Raw genomic sequence first — 16644 nt, forward strand, 5'->3', positions numbered from 1 at the left:
AAGAGGAGCGCTCGGTTTGGAAGGAGGAGATAAACACGACACCAGCCATGCCTGGCTTGAGCTGTAGAACAGACAGGACATCAGTGATGTGGAGGAGCCACTAGTGCGGCTGAAATGAAAAGTAACTCGTAATATCACACCATTCGAAGCTCTGATACGGCAGAGAGAACCCAAGGGTCAGAGCAGCCCTTTGCAGTAGATTTCGTTCCGATTGCTTCTTTCCCCAACAGAAAGAAGCTGCTGGAGGGGGGAAAAAGTATCTTCATTTCCCAGCCTCTTGGGGGTCAAAAGGTTCCAGACCTTTAAAGGCTCTACATATCCCGTGATTTTTAGGGGTAGTTAGCCGGGATTCTGGGCCAGCCTACGTGAAGGATATAGCCCGTATGTTCTCGAGCTGTGGCTACAGCCAGCCTGTGTGTCGCTGTATCTAAGGGCAGCCAGCTTCAAAAAGGAGGCGGTGATATAAATCAGCTAGTCAGGCTTTCTTAATTTTTTGTAACATACGTCCAAAAGCAAACAGGGTGTGCTTGGGTGTTGTTTGCTTGGTTGTTTTTTTTTAAATACAAGTATCAGTAGGTGATTTTTACACTCAGTGTCCTTAGGAACTTGGGGAATCTTTGGTGGGGAGGAGACTATCAACGGGAAAGTTCAGAAATATGCCTGCGTAGGTGTGTTTCTGGGGACAGTTGTTATTGTTTCCACTTCTTGCCTGCAGTTGAAGGTTGGCCTGATCTTGGCCTCAGGCAGGTGATAGCACAGTGGGCTACTGTGTTTCTAATAAGCGACTGCATTCTGCATAAAGTTCTCCTTCAAAAGTACAACGTTTGTCTCAGTCTCTAATTCATAGTTTTGTTAGTATTTTTCTCAAGTCTTATTTTATAGTTATAGTTGTATAGGTATCTCTGTGCATTTATACAACAATACATCTTTTGGAGGCCATGGTTCCCCGTGTTGTATTTAAAAGCACAAAAGACTCCTTTGGCCTGTTTTTTCAGCCAGCCTGTTGGTGTACAGCCGATGGGCACGGCATCTTCCCTGCTCCCAAGCCCATCTAGCGCAGGGTTATAATGTTTAGACTTTTAGACTGAACTGGTTATTTATCATGATTCCATGGTTTCCTTCTGTAGGCCTTGCAGGAGAAGCTGTGGAACGTGGCAGCTCCTCTGTACCTGAAACAGAACGCGTTAGCATCTGCTGCAGCAAAACAGGTGAGGTGGAAGCAGCTGGGTCTGCCTGGAGGCAAGTCCTCGGATACGAGCCCTCCCTTGGCCATGCAACAATAACACGCTTCTGACCTTCCACTGCCGTAGTCTGTCCGAGTAAATCTTAGTTCCCCAAAGTGGAGTAATCTCTCTCATCTTCAAAAGACGGGAGGCGAGTGGTGGAGGTTCGTGACAACTGTAAAAAGGCAAACATCGCACCCATTTTCCAGAAGAGCAAGAAGGAAGACCCAGAAAACTGTGGGGTGCTTGGCCTCACCTCGCTCCTGGGGAAGGTTATGGAGCAGCTCCTTTTAAAAGCCATTTCTAAACAAGTGAAGGTCAAGGAGGTGATGGGAACAGCCAAAAATGCATTTCCCGAGGGCAAATTGTGCCTGACCAATATCATTGCTCTCTATGATGAGGGGACTGGTGCTGTGAACGAGGGGAGGGCAGTGGAGGGGGAGGGCTTTTGCTTTAGCAAAGCCTTTGATGCAGTCTCCTATTGTTTCCTTTTCACCAAACTGGCAGGATTCCAAACAAGGAATTCACCGAACTGGCAGGATTCCAAACAAGGCCAGGCTTGATGAGGCTCTGAGCAATCTGATCTAGTTGAAGACGTCCCTGCTTACTACAGGGGGGGTTGGACTAGGTGACCTTTTAGAGGTTCCTTCCAACCCAACACATTCTGTGATTCTGGCTGAGTAAGTGGGTGATAAGGCTCCTCCAAACTGGGGAGCCGGTTGGCATGCTGGAGAGCACGGCTGCTAAGGCTGGCGTGGACAGGCCAGGGAATCAGGGTGACAGGAGCCTTGTGATGTTCTGCATGGGACAATACGTTGAACGTGAGGCAGTAAAGAGAAGGCCAACTGCATCCTGGGCTAAGAAAGCAAGAGCGTAGCCAGCAGGTCTGGGGAAGTGATCCTTGCCCTCTATTCACCTCTGGGGAGGTCCCATCTGGAGAGCTGCGTTGTGTTTTGGCCTCCGCAGTAGAAGGAAGATGCTGACAAACTGGCGTAAGTTCAGCAAAGGACCAGAAGTGGTGGAAGGCTGGAGCACATTCCCTGCAAGGAGAAGGTGAGGGAACGGGCCGTGTCCAGCCTGGAGAAGAGAAGGGTGGATTTATCGCTGTCTGCCACTGCCTCATCATAGGATGTAGATGCGGCAGGGCCAGACTGCTCTGGGCAAGAGGCAACGGACACAAATTGGAAGATGAGAAATTCTGATTAGATACAAAGGGGGGGGGAAATTTACCGTAAGGGTGGTTAAATACTGTAACAGGTTGCCCAGAGAGGTGAGGGGAGTCTCCGTCCTTGGAAGTGTTCACAATTTGATGTGGCCCTGAGTAAGTAATTAGACCTGCTGTGAGGATGGGACAAGGCTAGATGACCTCCAGAGGTCCCACCCAGTCTGAGTTACTCTGATGCTGTGACGTATAAGTGATCTGATCCTGGAAAAACTGAAGCGAAGCCCTAAGCAAAGGTAGAGGAGAAAGCAAGCTATTAAATAATCCAGAAACAAATCCAGAGTAAAAGCAAGTTCATGGATCTGCTGGGAAACTACGCTGACATTTTGAGTCTTCAGTTAATGAAGGTGTAATAAGAGGCAGGTCCTGCTGTGCATCGAAACCTTCTCTGCTGTTGACAGCTGTCCCCAGGGATGAGTAGAAACAAAAACCTATCAGCTTTTTAAATCTTCTGTAATTGAACTGTCTGTCTCGGCTGCCCTTCTCAGTAGTGTGTGAATCCCCCGGGAAGTTTTATCTGTTGTGATTGTGCATGTAGATCACTTCCCGTCAACGCAAGGGGAGGGAATATTTCCTATTAGATAACTTGCAAGTTCTCGGTTTCTATACAGTCATACTGAGCTCAGCTGCGTTAGTTTGAGCACTTCTCTTGTCTACTTAAGCCCGTCTATTTGACAGATAAAGTACGATGGGTAAAACTGCGCAATGTCTTGTCTAAGCTTTTTACCGTGTATCTAAAAGAACCCGGAATGGTATTTATCTTGTGATAGTTCCCATATCAGCTTCCAAAATGTAAACCTGAGCAGGACCACTCGGCTTGCTCTGTCGTGCTGCTCACGTCTCGTATTCCGGAGTAGCCAGCGGCAGTCGACGAGTGCTCTACCCCTGGAAATTTAAAATGCAATGTCAAAAGATAGACTGGCAATGCAGGGAGTGCTTGATTTCAGGCCAAGTGTCATGAATTGTTTCTTTAATATAGCCAAGATAACCTTTTAGTATTAAGTGCCACTTTATACTGTGAAGAATTTCACCAGAAGAACGAGACTCGTGGATTAATGTGATCCTTGGTATGAGGAAAAATACCAGAATCTCTGTGATCGTGCTTGTGCAAGAGTTTTTAGCAGAGTCTGATGGGTTTTTTTCACCGCTGTGGTGTTTGTCTGACAGATCTTGGAAGAAACGTATAAGATGGAGTTCATGTACAGCGGCGTGGAAAGTAGACAAGTGGTCATTATCCACCACATGAGACTGCAGGCGAAGGCGTTACAGCTCATAGTGACTGCGCGGACCACTAGGGGGTAAGGCTGACCTGGTGAAAGGACCTTCTTAGCGTTCGCTGTATCTTGGTTCCCTCAGGCTTTGTTTAAAAAACCAGCAAGGATAAATTAGACGCATCAAACTTCATGGCGTGCCAATAACGATTTGCGAAACTACTTCAGTGTGAAGAGCCTTCTTTTGCCTTCGGTGTAGCTGTAGTGTGGCACGATAATCAATTAGATGACAAAATTATTGGGAAGACGTGTTTAGGGGGTTGAGTTCTCTCAGCTATGAACATGTAAATAGGTTAAAAACGTCAGAAGAGTGTGTCTTAGAGTTGAGATTTGGGACCTATTTAACGAGGAAAAGTTGTGTGTCAATGCATTAATTGTGTTTGTTTCATTAAGTATTAGTTACTGAGGTTTTAGCATCAGAAAAGAATTGTCTTTTTGACTGAACCGCAACTAGTGTTTGTGCGACTCAGCCTTTCTGGCCTCAAAATTGTAAGATCTTGTGGTTTTTAGGAGCTTGAACTGGATTCCAAAACACCTAAATGCTTATAGCCATAGAACCAGTTTTCTTTATTTAACACTAAAACAAGGAATGTCATCTTCATTCCAGAGTGGAACCCCTTTTTGGGATGTGTGAAAAGTTCCTACAAGAAGTGGATTCCTTTCAGAGGTGAGAAACTCCATGGCTTCTTCCCTTTGTTAGAACGCCCAGATGACCTTTAAAGGGCCCTTCCAGTCCAAACTATTCTATGATTCTATCAAGGTCTCCCCACTGTTTTCATCAGGGAATATTCCATTTGTTCTTCACTTCTTCCCATCTCCCTTCCCCTGTTGCTGTCCTACGCAGGGGCCTGCTGTCATGAGATAATGATAGAGCAAGAAGTAGATTCCCTTCTAAATGTGGGATCAACGGAGGAGCATTCCCGGGGAGTATAACAAAAAAGGAATTTCTCCTTTCCTCATCCCGACTTCTAAATTTTAAATGGGAGAGTGAGTGAACTGTCTACACACTCAAGGTGGGAGTGATCTCGCCCCGGTGTTGACGTTTGCTTTGTAGACCACAGCTTATGAAGCACGTGCCCAGCTCTCCTCTCACCGGAGAGGTCCTTCTTTTATTTTGTCCAAATCTGGATGTCTAAAATAGGTCAGATTAAGGATGCTCAGAAGGGAATTGGGCAGCTTGCCCAGTGACATAGGTATCCAGAGTTGGCTGAGCAGAATTCCATCTCTAGTTCTGATTAAATTCCCATTTATTCGTGGTCCATGTGCTTGGTGGTTGTGGCTGGTTAAGTGATGGGGGAACCAAATCTACCCATTCCCTAACGCTTAGCTCGTTTGGTAGCTAGTGAATCCAGCCCTTCCTTTGCTTCGTGTCTTTTCCTTGCACCAAGTCTGGGGAGCAGCAAAACTCGTCACTGTTTTCAGGAAGGTGACTCCTACAGGCAGTGAGGAATTCCACAAAAGTAGTAGCCTGATTTTACTCCTGTATAAAGAATAAGAAATATCAAATGTTCTTCTTGTGAGAGGCTTTTGTCCCAAACTATAGAAGGGATTCTATTCTTTGTTCTTGACCTCTAGAACTCGCTTCTTTCCCCCCCCCCCTCCACTGATTGTAGTTTACTATTAAAATTTCACTTCCTGGGTGCAATAATGAATCATCTCATAAATATCGTTAGAGGAAAACCATCCTGGAAACTTTGCTGCAGCAGCAGGTCAGACAGCTCGCGTGTTGGGTGCGCGGGTATGTTAGGTCCTGTGATGAGTCAGCTATTTAATCAGTCAGATGCACAGCATGAAGAATTCGGCATATGCACGTCATCCCTGAGAAGTACCAATTTCGGAAGTTTGCAAGGCAACTCGAGCAGGATTGGCTCTTTCACCCAACTGTTTCTTTGTTGGGACATCAAGATTGAGTGCAGAGTACTGGAATTGCCCATAGTCTCATTTAATTAGCACTCTTACTATCTAAATGGCATTACAGCCGCACGGGTAATGTGAGCGGACAAACCCCTACAGTATCCGCTTCCCATTAACGTGGTGTTGATGGGCACCTCAGCATTTCCAGCTCCCTTCTTCGGGGATCCAGATTCCTTTGCCTGCTAGGCTCTGTATGGATGAAGGACATCAAAATTGAGATCTGCTTACCCCACGACGTGGTCAGTTTGAGCACAAGGTATGGTCCCAACATCACTAGCCAAAATAATCTTTATCTTATGTATGAGACACGCATCGGAAGAGAAATCTACGTATCTAACTCTGTCATTATAACTACACGTGAGGATTAAGTAGCTCGGCAGAAAATAACAATGCTGTTGAAAACATTGAAAAAAGCATTTGATTTTTTTTAATGTATTCCTAACACAGGTGTTTCATCTCTGAGCTCCCACATATGCAAGGCAGTTTTGTAGATAAATTGCTGGACTTAATGCCCAGACTCGTGACATCTAAGCCTTCGGAAGTGGTCAAGATTCTTCAGACAACGCTGCGACAAAGTACCTTCCTCCACCTTCCTCTCCCAGAGCAGGTCAGTTTAACACAGAGAATTAAACGCAATATCCCCGCAGGCTGTCTCAGCGTCTGCTTAGTTCCGAATATACCGCGAAGCTTTTAGGATTCAGGTTTTTGGTCAGTTCCAAGTGTTATTCCTTCAAAGGCTTTCTTCTTCTTGCCTGGCATCCTTGGGACTACTGTTAAAAATACAAAGAACTTAGTAATTCCTGGCAGTATCTAAAAGCATCCAAAGTTCGTGCACGATTTCTCCGTTAAGAACAGTAATGATGGACTTTTTTTCTTTCTTCCTCTTCTCCCCGCCTTATTTTTGCCAACCGCTTTGCCCCCACTAGCTCCATAGAGCTACTGCCAATATCATTGAACCTACCGGTGAATCTGACAATCCTCTGAGGTTCACGTCGGGGTTGGTAGTCGCGCTGGATGTTGACGCAACTCTGGAACACGTGCAGGATCCCCAAGGAACCGTTAAAGTTCAGGTGAGCAGTGGCTTGTCATAAATGCAAACAAGATTGCGTCTGACGGGGAGTTGGTGTAAGGAAGTCAGCGCTTCTAAACTGCAGATAATTGTACGCTTCAGTAGTCACGGTGTTGGATTTCTGCGTTTTGAACGCATGTTCTGAAACTGGCTTGTCCAGTGTTGTCCGTAGCGCGCTGAGTTGACCTGCCTGCAGTTCCTGAGAGTTTGCTTTGAGCGCTCTGATGCCATTCTGTGCTTTCACGTGCGCTGGGCACGTTACGGCCGTGAGCACAAATACGCGCTGGTGAACTTGTGCAGTGGGAGAAGGAGGAGGAAAAGAAGCTGTTCTGAACGGTACAGGAACGTGCGGGCTCTCGGCTCTTCCTCTTTACAGCTGAACTTTCTTCCTGCTGCCGAATCGCTAGTTTGAAACGCGGCTGAGGAGGTAGGTGTGGTATGATGCCAAGTGAAACATGCCCATTGACTGCATAACAAAGAAATGAAACCCTCTGTGCTTACACTGCAGAGGAAGAAGCTGATGTTGGTGTACGTTTTCCCCCCTCCGCTGTGGGTCTGAATGGCCAGCGTGTGGCTGTTAAATCTAGGGCAGCTGGGCTCCTGGCTCCCAGATAAAGCACACCTTCCTGAACACAAACAGCAAAAACCAAAATAACGCACACTCTGCAAATCCCCAGCTGTCATTTAGTGGTTTCCTTTTTTTTTTTTTTTTTTTTTTTTTTTTTCTTTTTCCCCCCCTATAGGTATTGTATCCAGATGGACAAGCACAGATAATCCATCCTAAACCAGCTGACTTCCGAAATCCTGGTCCTGGAAGGCACAGGCTGATAACTCAGGTCTACCTCTCGCACACAGCCTGGACAGGTAACGTTAATGATACAAGTTCATGTGATTGTGTCGCCGCACGTTTCTGTGATAGGAGTGTGTCTTGCTTGATCCCAGTCTCCTGCACGTTGGATGTACCCCCCACAATCTTGGGGGCTTTGGGGATCCTGGAGTCTACAGCTGTTGTTGGTGCTGCCCTTCGCGTTGATCAGATTCTCGCAGCCTTTGAGCAGTTACATCTCCCAGTGGATGGGGCAGTACTGCTCCGTAGGTGACTCGAGGGGCTGCTGTCATGGGAGGGAAGGTGCATAGAATCGTCTTGGTTGGAAGGGACCACTAAGATCATCGAGTCCAACCACTCATCTCCTGTGAAGACAGGCTGAGAGAGTTGGGGGTGTTGAGCCTGGAGAAGAGAAGGCTCCGGGGAGACCTTAGAGCCCCTTCCAGTCCCTGAAGGGGCTGCAGGGAAGCTGGAGAGGGACTTTTTACAAGGGCATGTAGTGATAGGACAAGGGGAAATGGCTTCAGAATGGCTCAAACTCCTCAAATGGAAGAGGGGAGATTGAGATGAGATCTCAGGAAGAAATTCTTGGCTGTGAGGGTGGTGAGTCCCTGGCCCAGGTTGCCCAGAGAAGCTGTGGCTGCCCCATCCCTGGAGGGGTTCAAGGCCAGGTTGGACGGGGCTTGGAGCAACCTGGTCTGGTGGGAGGTGTCCCTGCCCAGGGCAGGGGGTTGGAACTGGATGATCTTTAAGGTCCCTTCCAACCCGAACCATTCCGTGATTCATGGGGGCTGTGAGTGCAGTCTTCCGGTGCTGGGAGCCTTTACAGGGGAGCCCATGTTGAAGGTGAGCTCACCCGTTTCTGTGCGGAGCAAGATCGGTTGTAGGCGTCAGGTCTGCATCCTTTTTAAAGGCAAGGAGTCATGGTAAACTGACTCATTGTAATTCATTGTTTCACATCTGACAGGTATTTGAGGAGGGCAGAGAACCTTTGGAACGGTGTGTACTCAAGGGTATAATTTCACTGCTGATTAAACTTTCACCCTTTTAATGCCCTAAAAAAACATCCTTTAGCTCTGATGAAATACGCGACTCCAGCATTCACGTTCAGTCGCAGTCGGCATCGGTGCTTCCCCATGGAAGTGCTTCGGTAATTGGCTTGTGGACTTCAAACAACAAAAGCGGAGAGCATTTGTTCGCAGCTCCCTTTGTCCTGTTTTCTTTTAATCCCGTCACATTTCTTGAAACGCGGGGTGTTTTTCTGAGCAGTTATTAATAGGATTTGGTGACTTATTTTTTTTTCTTAACCAACAAAGTTTTGTTTAGTGCCATGTTCTCTCACGTACTTTTTATACAGCGCTTCCATGGTATGCTTGTTCATCCTGCGATCTTTCTTTTGTTTTGGAGAGTTAAAAATGGTATTGTTTCTACGACTGGGAGTGTCTGGATTTAAAGGTTCATCCCGTACCAGAGGGAGCTGAATCAAATCCTTATTTCTGCTTCTGCAGCACTCATTCGAAGGGCGTTTTAAGTAGGGCCCCAAATGATTCCGTTCTGGTCTCTCCCCTGCCATTATTTTAACGATTAACTTTGACGTTGGCACTTGGGTGTATAAAATGTGGCGAGGAAACCAAGCTGGGAGGGGTTCGGGGGCTGAGGTCAGAATTCAAAACGGAGAAAGTGCCGGAGTTCAAGACAAGTGAAATCATTGAAGGCCAGTAACAAGTGTGTGCTTAGGAAGCAGAATGCCCAAAGCCCGGATTAACTGACAGGGGTAGCAGAAGCGATAGCGGTGACTACAAGCTGCAAGTAAGAGGTGACCATGTGGCAAAAAGGTGAATCTCGGGGACCCTGGGCTAAGTGTGGGGAGAAGGGTTATTTCACGTGTTCTCTCTGGGGGGGATGATGTCCCAGCTGGGGGACCGCTGCTGTTCTGGGCATTGCAGCTTAAAATGATGTGGGTTTCAGTAGGTTTCATTTAGGTTTCGGTGACGTGGCCCTGGTTTTGGTTTGAACCTGGGATCCAGTTCAGCCCCACACACCACCTGGTGCACGCTCGCTCTCCCCCCGGTGGGACGGGGAAGAGAATCAGGAGGGTAAAAGCGAGGGAACTCCTGGCTATTGCACTGGTCAACACTGTGTTACCAACACTGTTTTAATCACAAATCCGAAACTTAGCACCACGCGAGCTGCTATGAAGGAAAATTAACTTTATCTCAAGCCAAAACCAGTACAAGCCCATACAGAAAAGCTAAAGGGATCATGTTTTTCAGTTTAGAAAGGAACGTTTTGATGGGGCTGTGGTCCAGCATGCTGCTCCGAGTCACACTGTGTGTGAAAGCCTCTTTTCATTATGACCCCTGGGAGAAGAACAAAGTGAAATCATCTTATGGACAGTATCAGGAATATCTGCCTAGCCGGTGAGATGGTAAAAGAGGGGAACAGGCTGTCGTGCAGCATAAAAAACCTCCAACAGAAGAGAATCTTCAAGTCATCTCCTCTGCTGGGAGTCTTTTCAGACATCACAGAATCGCAGAGTGGTTGGGGTTGGAAGGGACTTTAAAGATCATCTGGTTCCACCTCCCTGCCCTGGGCAGGGACACCTCCCACCAGCCCAGGTTGCTCAGAGCCCCGTCCAACCTGGGTTAAATCATCTGGATTTACTTGATCCTGCCATAAAAATGTAGGTAGCAGGTCCTCTTTTTGTGGTCTTTTATGATTTTATTATTATTGTGTTGGGATAACTGTTAACGGTTACTGTTGAAAGTTGCTCTTTGTTAGTGAGATTCTTTTTTTCAGCTATTACAGAGAGGGGATGGATCTAAACTGGTGCTTAGTTCTGCTGTGCTGAATATAACAACAAAGTTGTATTTTTGAACACCGGACTGGATTCTGGTCGGCCCAGAAGGGCTCTGTACTTTCCCCAGCACACACGAGAGAAAGTTTCGTACAGTATCGGTTGTTCGCTGTGTGATGAGAGTCATGTTTGGGTTCTTCTCTTCTTTTTTTCCTCTGCAGAGCCATGTCAGATCGAAGTGCGGTTGCTGCTGGCCTACAATTCCAACAGGAGCAAGGCATCCGCTAAAATTCCTAAATCCAGCTGGAGCGAGAGCTTGGAGGCTCTCCCGCAATCTGAAAACGGCATAGAGGGGACCATACCCTTCAGCAAACCTGTCAAAGTGTACATAATGCCCAAACCTGCCAGGCGGTGAAGGCTGTCGCTAAAATAAATACATTTATGGGATTGTTGGATTACGTGGAACGACAGTGAACCAAACCAAAACAGTTTTCTACTTGGGTAAAAAAAAAAAAAAGTCAACCATAAAATAAAGCTGCTGAAGAACGATCGGTCTCCTGTGTTGAGAAGCAGCTAAACCACTACGGGAGTCGTTCAGCTTGTTGAGGACAGTTTCAAGAAAATGCGGGTGTTTCTATATTGGCTCAACAAAATCGAGACAGTTCTCAGCCGGCATTCCAGGGGTGTTTCGTTGGGCCAGATCTTCAGTTTTCACTTATCCAAAGCTTCTCTTCAAGCCCTCTAGGTTTTCTGCTCTGTATTTACAAAGGTATTTACTGTGTAAATGCTTAGGCACAGAAATCAATGTTATTTTTAAAGTACTCTGCAATGAAGTTAAGGAGTTTGGGGGGTTTGTGTGGGGTTTTTTTAGTTGTGGTTTGTTTTTTTTTAATGTCTAAAACTTGTATTTGCGCATTGGTACCTAAATTTTTAGTTTTAAAAAAAAATATATATATTCTGAAGTGCTGTTGTTCTTGTGTAGGAGCTGCACCTCAAAGTGGAATTGCCAGTTGCCGTAGGGTAAATCCCGAGCCGTTTTACATCCCGTACAGCTGCGCTGAAGCTGGTGCAGTTTTGGGGAGGGCACAGGTTGCGGTGAGGGGGGAGGAGGAACCTGTTGGTGCAAGCAGCAGCACTCCAATTAGCAGGACATGGAGTTTAATTGAGTTAGAGCAACAAAACTTGACTTTTGTTTGTTTACATAAAATGGAGTCAAACATCTCTGAATTGTAATCCAAGTGTCTTGTGCCTTCATATGCCTTTAGGAAAAATGCGGTTAAATACCATGGGTTGAAAATTTACTAACCCCATCCCACAAAGTTTTACAGGATCTGTTTCCACGTGATGATCTTGGCCTGACCCGCTCTTACCGAGATGAGAAAATCCGCGCAGTTTTCCCATTCAGCAGCAGTTTTGGCAGCCGGAGTCTTTCTGCAGTAGCCAGACAGGCTCCCAGTTAAGCAGCAGGCGGGCAGCTTGTCGGTGTTCCCCGAAGGAGGTGAGCTGGGAGTAGGGAGGGACAAGAACTCACTGAAAACGTGGCCCTTCTGGCATTCCTGTGGGATGCGCGTCTGCGCATCGCTCCCGTGTGCGAGGCTTCAGCGGACTGAGGAACCTCCTGTGACTTGCAGCTGATCCTTTGGTAGGATTTTGTAGGAGCGCTTACTGTGTGAAACTTTATGGTGCAGCTGCGAAATGTTACTTATGTTCATAAATCAATTGTTTTTTTAAAAAAAAAAAAAAGGTGCATTTTTAGCAAGTAAACAAAAGCAGTGAAGAAATACTTTCCAATTGTACAGAGATCAGTGTAAATAATAACCCTTTGTGTGCTTTCCTACAATAAAATTGGAAAACTCATGCTAATCTGTTCCCTCTTCATTATATGAGTGAACATTCATGCAGGCTTGGTCCTGGGCTAATAAGAGATTATTGTAAGTTTTTTGTGATTTTGAGTTAATTTTTTAGCACTGACATGTTGTGCTCCGAAGGCTCATAACTATAAAACTACTGAAGCTGCTTGAGGTGTTCTTGAATTAAATATCCTTTCTTAGTGCTGCTGCTCTTACAAACTGGTTTTGGGGATCTCAGCTTTAGGGCGCTGCTTTGACAGCCTCCTGCACATGTCACAGCCAAGTTGTTACCGGCCCATTTCTCGTTGGCACCCTCAGTTCAATTCCCAGTGGACAGGGCTTGATGTATAGAATCATGGAATCGTCTGGGTTGGAAGGGCCCTGTCAGATCATCGAGTCCAACCATCAACCTAACACTGCCCAAACCACCGCTAAACCATGTCCCTCAGCACCACGTCCACGCGGCTCTTAAATCCCTCCAGGGATGGTGACTCCACCACTTCCCTGGGCAGCCTGTTCCAATGTTTAATAACCCTTTCAGTGTATAAATTTTTCCTAATATCCAATCCAAACCTCCCCTGGTGCAACTTGAGGCTGTTTCCTCTTGTCCCATGGCCTGTTACTTGGGAGAAGAGACTGACCCCCCACTTCTCTACAACCTCCAAGTCTCTTCTAATGAAGCTGGGTCCATGCAGATCCGTGGTGAGTTGAGCCAGCTTGTTACATGCTTCCCCCCCCCTCCATTTTGCACTTCACCAGTATTTCTGTGGTTTGTCATCCCAATAAAGACTTCTGATTTAAATGGTGTCACAGACTGGCAGGGGTTGGAAGGGACCTCTGGAGATCATCCTGTCCAACCCCCTGCCAGAGCAGGGTCACCCACAGCAGGTGGCACAGGAACGCGTCCAGGTGTGTTTGGAATGTCTCCAGAGACGGAGACTCCCCCAACTCTCTGGGCAGCCTGTGCCAGGGCTCTGCCACCCTCACAGGAAAGAAGTTCCTCCTCATGTTGAGGTGGAACTTCCTATGGTCAAGTTGCTGCACGTTTGTGCCCAGTCCTGTCCCCGGGCACCACTGAGAAGATCCTGGCCCCACCCTCCTGACACCCACCCTTTCAGTATTTCTAAGCATTGATGAGATCCCCCTCAGTCATCCTTTTTTCCATATGCTCCAGGCCACAGCTGCTGCTTTGGTAGTTGGAGCAGAGACCAGGGCCCGAGGGAACGCCTGTTCAGTCCTGAATGCTGCCCTGAATGCCACCCTTCTCTGTCGGCACAGAGAAGAAAAGTTTTTCATCTGTAATTTCAAGATGTCTAAAACCACTTGAAAATGTAAGACTGCTACAAACATTTCCAATCTCCTAATGAGAGTGTTCCACAGTTGGCTTCTCTTCTTGAGCTCATCTTGTAGTTTTTCTCTGAGTCTTAGTTTGAATTACAGAAGAAATCATAGCTTCTCCTTTTCTTAAGTTTCATCTACTCAAGCAGATGACTGATTCATCATCGTGGGAAAAAAAAAAGTGTTCTGTAACACTGATGATCTTAAAAATTCAATGTCAAATGCTGTTTCCTTAATACTGTACTCTTTCCAAGATTCAAATTTACCTTTGTTTTCCCTGCTATGTGGGTAAGCAGATTGGGGAGAATGGTTCAGGTTGGAAGGGACCTTAAAGATCATCCAGTGCCACCCCCCTGCCCTGGGCAGGGACACCTCCCACCAGACCAGGTTGCTCCAAGCCCCATCCAACCTGGCCTTGAACCCCTCCAGGGATGGGGCAGCCACAGCTTCTCTGGGCAACCTGGGCCAGGGGCTCACCGCCCTCACAGCCAAGAATTTCTGCCTGAGATCTCACCTAAACCTCCCCAGCTTTCCAGTTTAAAACTGTTGTCCTTTGTCCTATCACTACAGACCCTGGTAAAACATGCCTTATATAAATATGTTTTAATAGGGCTTTCTCTTGCGGCCATTCTCTACCTTTTCCCTTCTTACTGAATATATGTTTGATTTTGTTTTGTTACTTTGTGTTTGTGTTGTGTTCTTTTTTTAAACTGCTTACCTTGATCTCCCGTCTATTTCAGCTTACTTTCTCGTTTAAATGCGTTTTCACACCATGTTCCACCAGAGGGAAAAATCTGAAAGGAAATTTGTATGAAAGGTAAATATTCTGAGATATTTTTTTTTTGTTGTTGTAGTTGTTTAAATCTAGCTGTTGACTTTTTCCTTGAACTCGGATCACAACCACCCAAGCACAGGGAGATTCTGTTCTCACTGATCTTTGCCAGCGTCGGAACGCGGTGCCAGGGCAGAGCTGCAGCTGCAGGGAGATCGAGCAATCTAGAAGCAAGGGCCAATAATTTGCTAAAAACTAACAATGTTCAAACACCCCTCACCTCCGCGTTTTACCTCCTAGTTAGACCTAAGGGAAGCAGGTCAAGAATCTGGCAGAGAGAGGAAAAGGCTGAACTCGTATGTTAGTTTAGTGGGTTGAAAATCTGTTGTCGTGTTTACCCTTTTTTTTTTTGCCCCCCCCAGCTTTAATTATACATGGCGTCTGCCTGTGGGGGAAGGCTAGCTCTGAGTGCTCTTAAGGGGAAATTCAGAATCCTGAAGTGCCATTGAAATTCATTCGGCCAATTCTTAGAACTTAGCAAGTAAATAATGCAATTACCAAGTCAAGAACGCTCAAAACAATGCACAAATGTATTTGGAACGACATTGAAGATTATGAGATATTAACTGGAGCCTGGTGTGGCTTTCATGTATCTGAGTTTTCAAAGTACAGAAAAACGAACTTGGGCGGGTACCGTCCCTGCAAAAAGTACAGAGCAAGTTCTTGGGAAGACGAAAGAAAATCAGGACCATATGACATCATCTTGGAAGATGCGTTTCCTCTGGATTCCTGCCTTGCCTGTCTGAGTTCTCAAAGCTTTTGACCAAGTCAGAAATCCAATTACATTTTCATCTTAATTTATTTCACTCGCGTTTTCCAGTTTATTCTTAGTAGCAGGCACTAGGAATGTGTGAGCAGGCTTTTTAGTTCACGATTTGTTAATTCGATATTAGGAGGGCTTCGAAATGAAAGTTTGAGGGCTCATAGATACCAGGCTTTGCACAAAAGCTGCCTGATGTCCCTCGGCAACGCCGGTCGTGTTGCATTCGGCGTGTCTGTGAGTCTTTTCACAGCCTGTTTCTCCCGGCTGCCAGCTCACGCGTGTGCTGCTTCACAAAGATAAGGGCCGGGGCTGGGCCGGCTCGGCGGCGGAGCAGCTGGGTGGAATCTTCCTGGCAGCCGGCCCAGCCGCGGCTCCGCTTTAATGCCAGCATCGGGGTGGGAGTTCACTGCCGACCGGGAGATCGTTTTCCTGGTGGGAGGCAGAAAAGTGGCGTATGTGAGAAGTCCTGCCCCCTAAAAGCGCACTCCCATGATTTGGGCGACAAGCCTGTAATTTTAACAAATTATTTATGGCTCGAAGCTGAATGCGGCGATTTAATAAAGATATCGTTTTGAGCTCCGGTTGAATTTTCTGATGAATCAGTCCCAGCTGTTTCCAGCAAAGCAATTTCAGGCACCAAGAAGGAAATTGGGCTTTCAGTGGCTGGAGCAGCCCAAGTGGAGCAGCCGCTTTTGTGGGAACTGACAAAGCCGACTCGGGAAGCTGTGACGAGAGCAGCAATAGACGATCCGGATGGAAAAGACTTCCAGCTCATTATCTCCTTGCTGACACCAAAATTTTGTACTGCTGGCAGTGAAACTTTGCAGTTTACCATTAAAAAGGGAAATCCCTTTTTTTTTTTGCATGCTGCAGCTCCCCGTTTGAGAAGTGGAATCTTCTGTATCCTACCGGTTGCCAAATGAAAGGAACAATTAAGAGGCTGCAGCACAAAGCCGGGTAGGGCGCACCTCTAGAAGTCACCTGGCAATGTGAAACGGGCTGTGCTGCTCCGGCACCTTCTGGGAGGACAAAACCCAGAGCACCAGCACGAGGAGCCCACCATATTTTTCTCAAATGCAGGACCTAGGCTAAGCACTTCCGTTGGATGTGGCTTCATCATTACATACCACATAAATATGAAAATATTTTTGAAAAGGAAAAAAAAAAAACCTGGAGGTGAAAGATAAGGTGTTTGCTCAGCTTCTCACGGTGTAACATGCTTGCTGCGGTACTTAAACTGGAATTGTCCTCCCAGTAAAAGCCTTACAAAGCCTTTTCCTATTTAAGGCTGCGTTAAGGCCCAAAAGCTCATGAAATAATGCAAATATATGACTGTGATCATATATCAAACCACCTCTGCTATAAGATACCAACACTTTAATGCAAAAAGTCTTCCCACTCTGTGGATTGGTAGGAACTGGTTTTACTGGCACCCTCGTGGGATGACGAGAGTCTTCTGGGTCAGGGGTTCACCTTCTACTCCACACCAGGCACGTTCTCCAGAACAATGTCACAGCAGTGCCCAGGAGCACGATGCCA

General features: G+C 46.6%; 1 protein-coding gene across 3 annotated transcripts in view; it reads left to right on the top strand.

Moving 5' to 3' along the window:
• INTS4 (integrator complex subunit 4) overlaps positions 1-12185 on the top strand; it is a 42208-nt gene extending 30023 nt beyond the window's left edge. For 2 of the 3 annotated variants that reach the window (XM_063326597.1, XM_063326613.1), the window contains exons 17-23: positions 1128-1208; positions 3613-3743; positions 4324-4383; positions 6078-6237; positions 6557-6700; positions 7443-7563; positions 10544-12185. In XM_063326597.1, coding sequence (XP_063182667.1) covers positions 1128-1208; positions 3613-3743; positions 4324-4383; positions 6078-6237; positions 6557-6700; positions 7443-7563; positions 10544-10737 — 891 coding nt within the window. In that variant the 3' untranslated portion in view covers positions 10738-12185. The remainder of the gene's footprint in view (positions 1-1127; positions 1209-3612; positions 3744-4323; positions 4384-6077; positions 6238-6556; positions 6701-7442; positions 7564-10543) is intronic. The other variant, XR_010069994.1, reaches the window with a different exon arrangement.
• Positions 12186-16644: the final 4459 nt, after the last annotated feature.

The sequence above is a fragment of the Chroicocephalus ridibundus genome, chromosome 1 (assembly GCF_963924245.1).
Source record: "Chroicocephalus ridibundus chromosome 1, bChrRid1.1, whole genome shotgun sequence".
Lineage (NCBI taxonomy): Eukaryota > Metazoa > Chordata > Aves > Charadriiformes > Laridae > Chroicocephalus > Chroicocephalus ridibundus.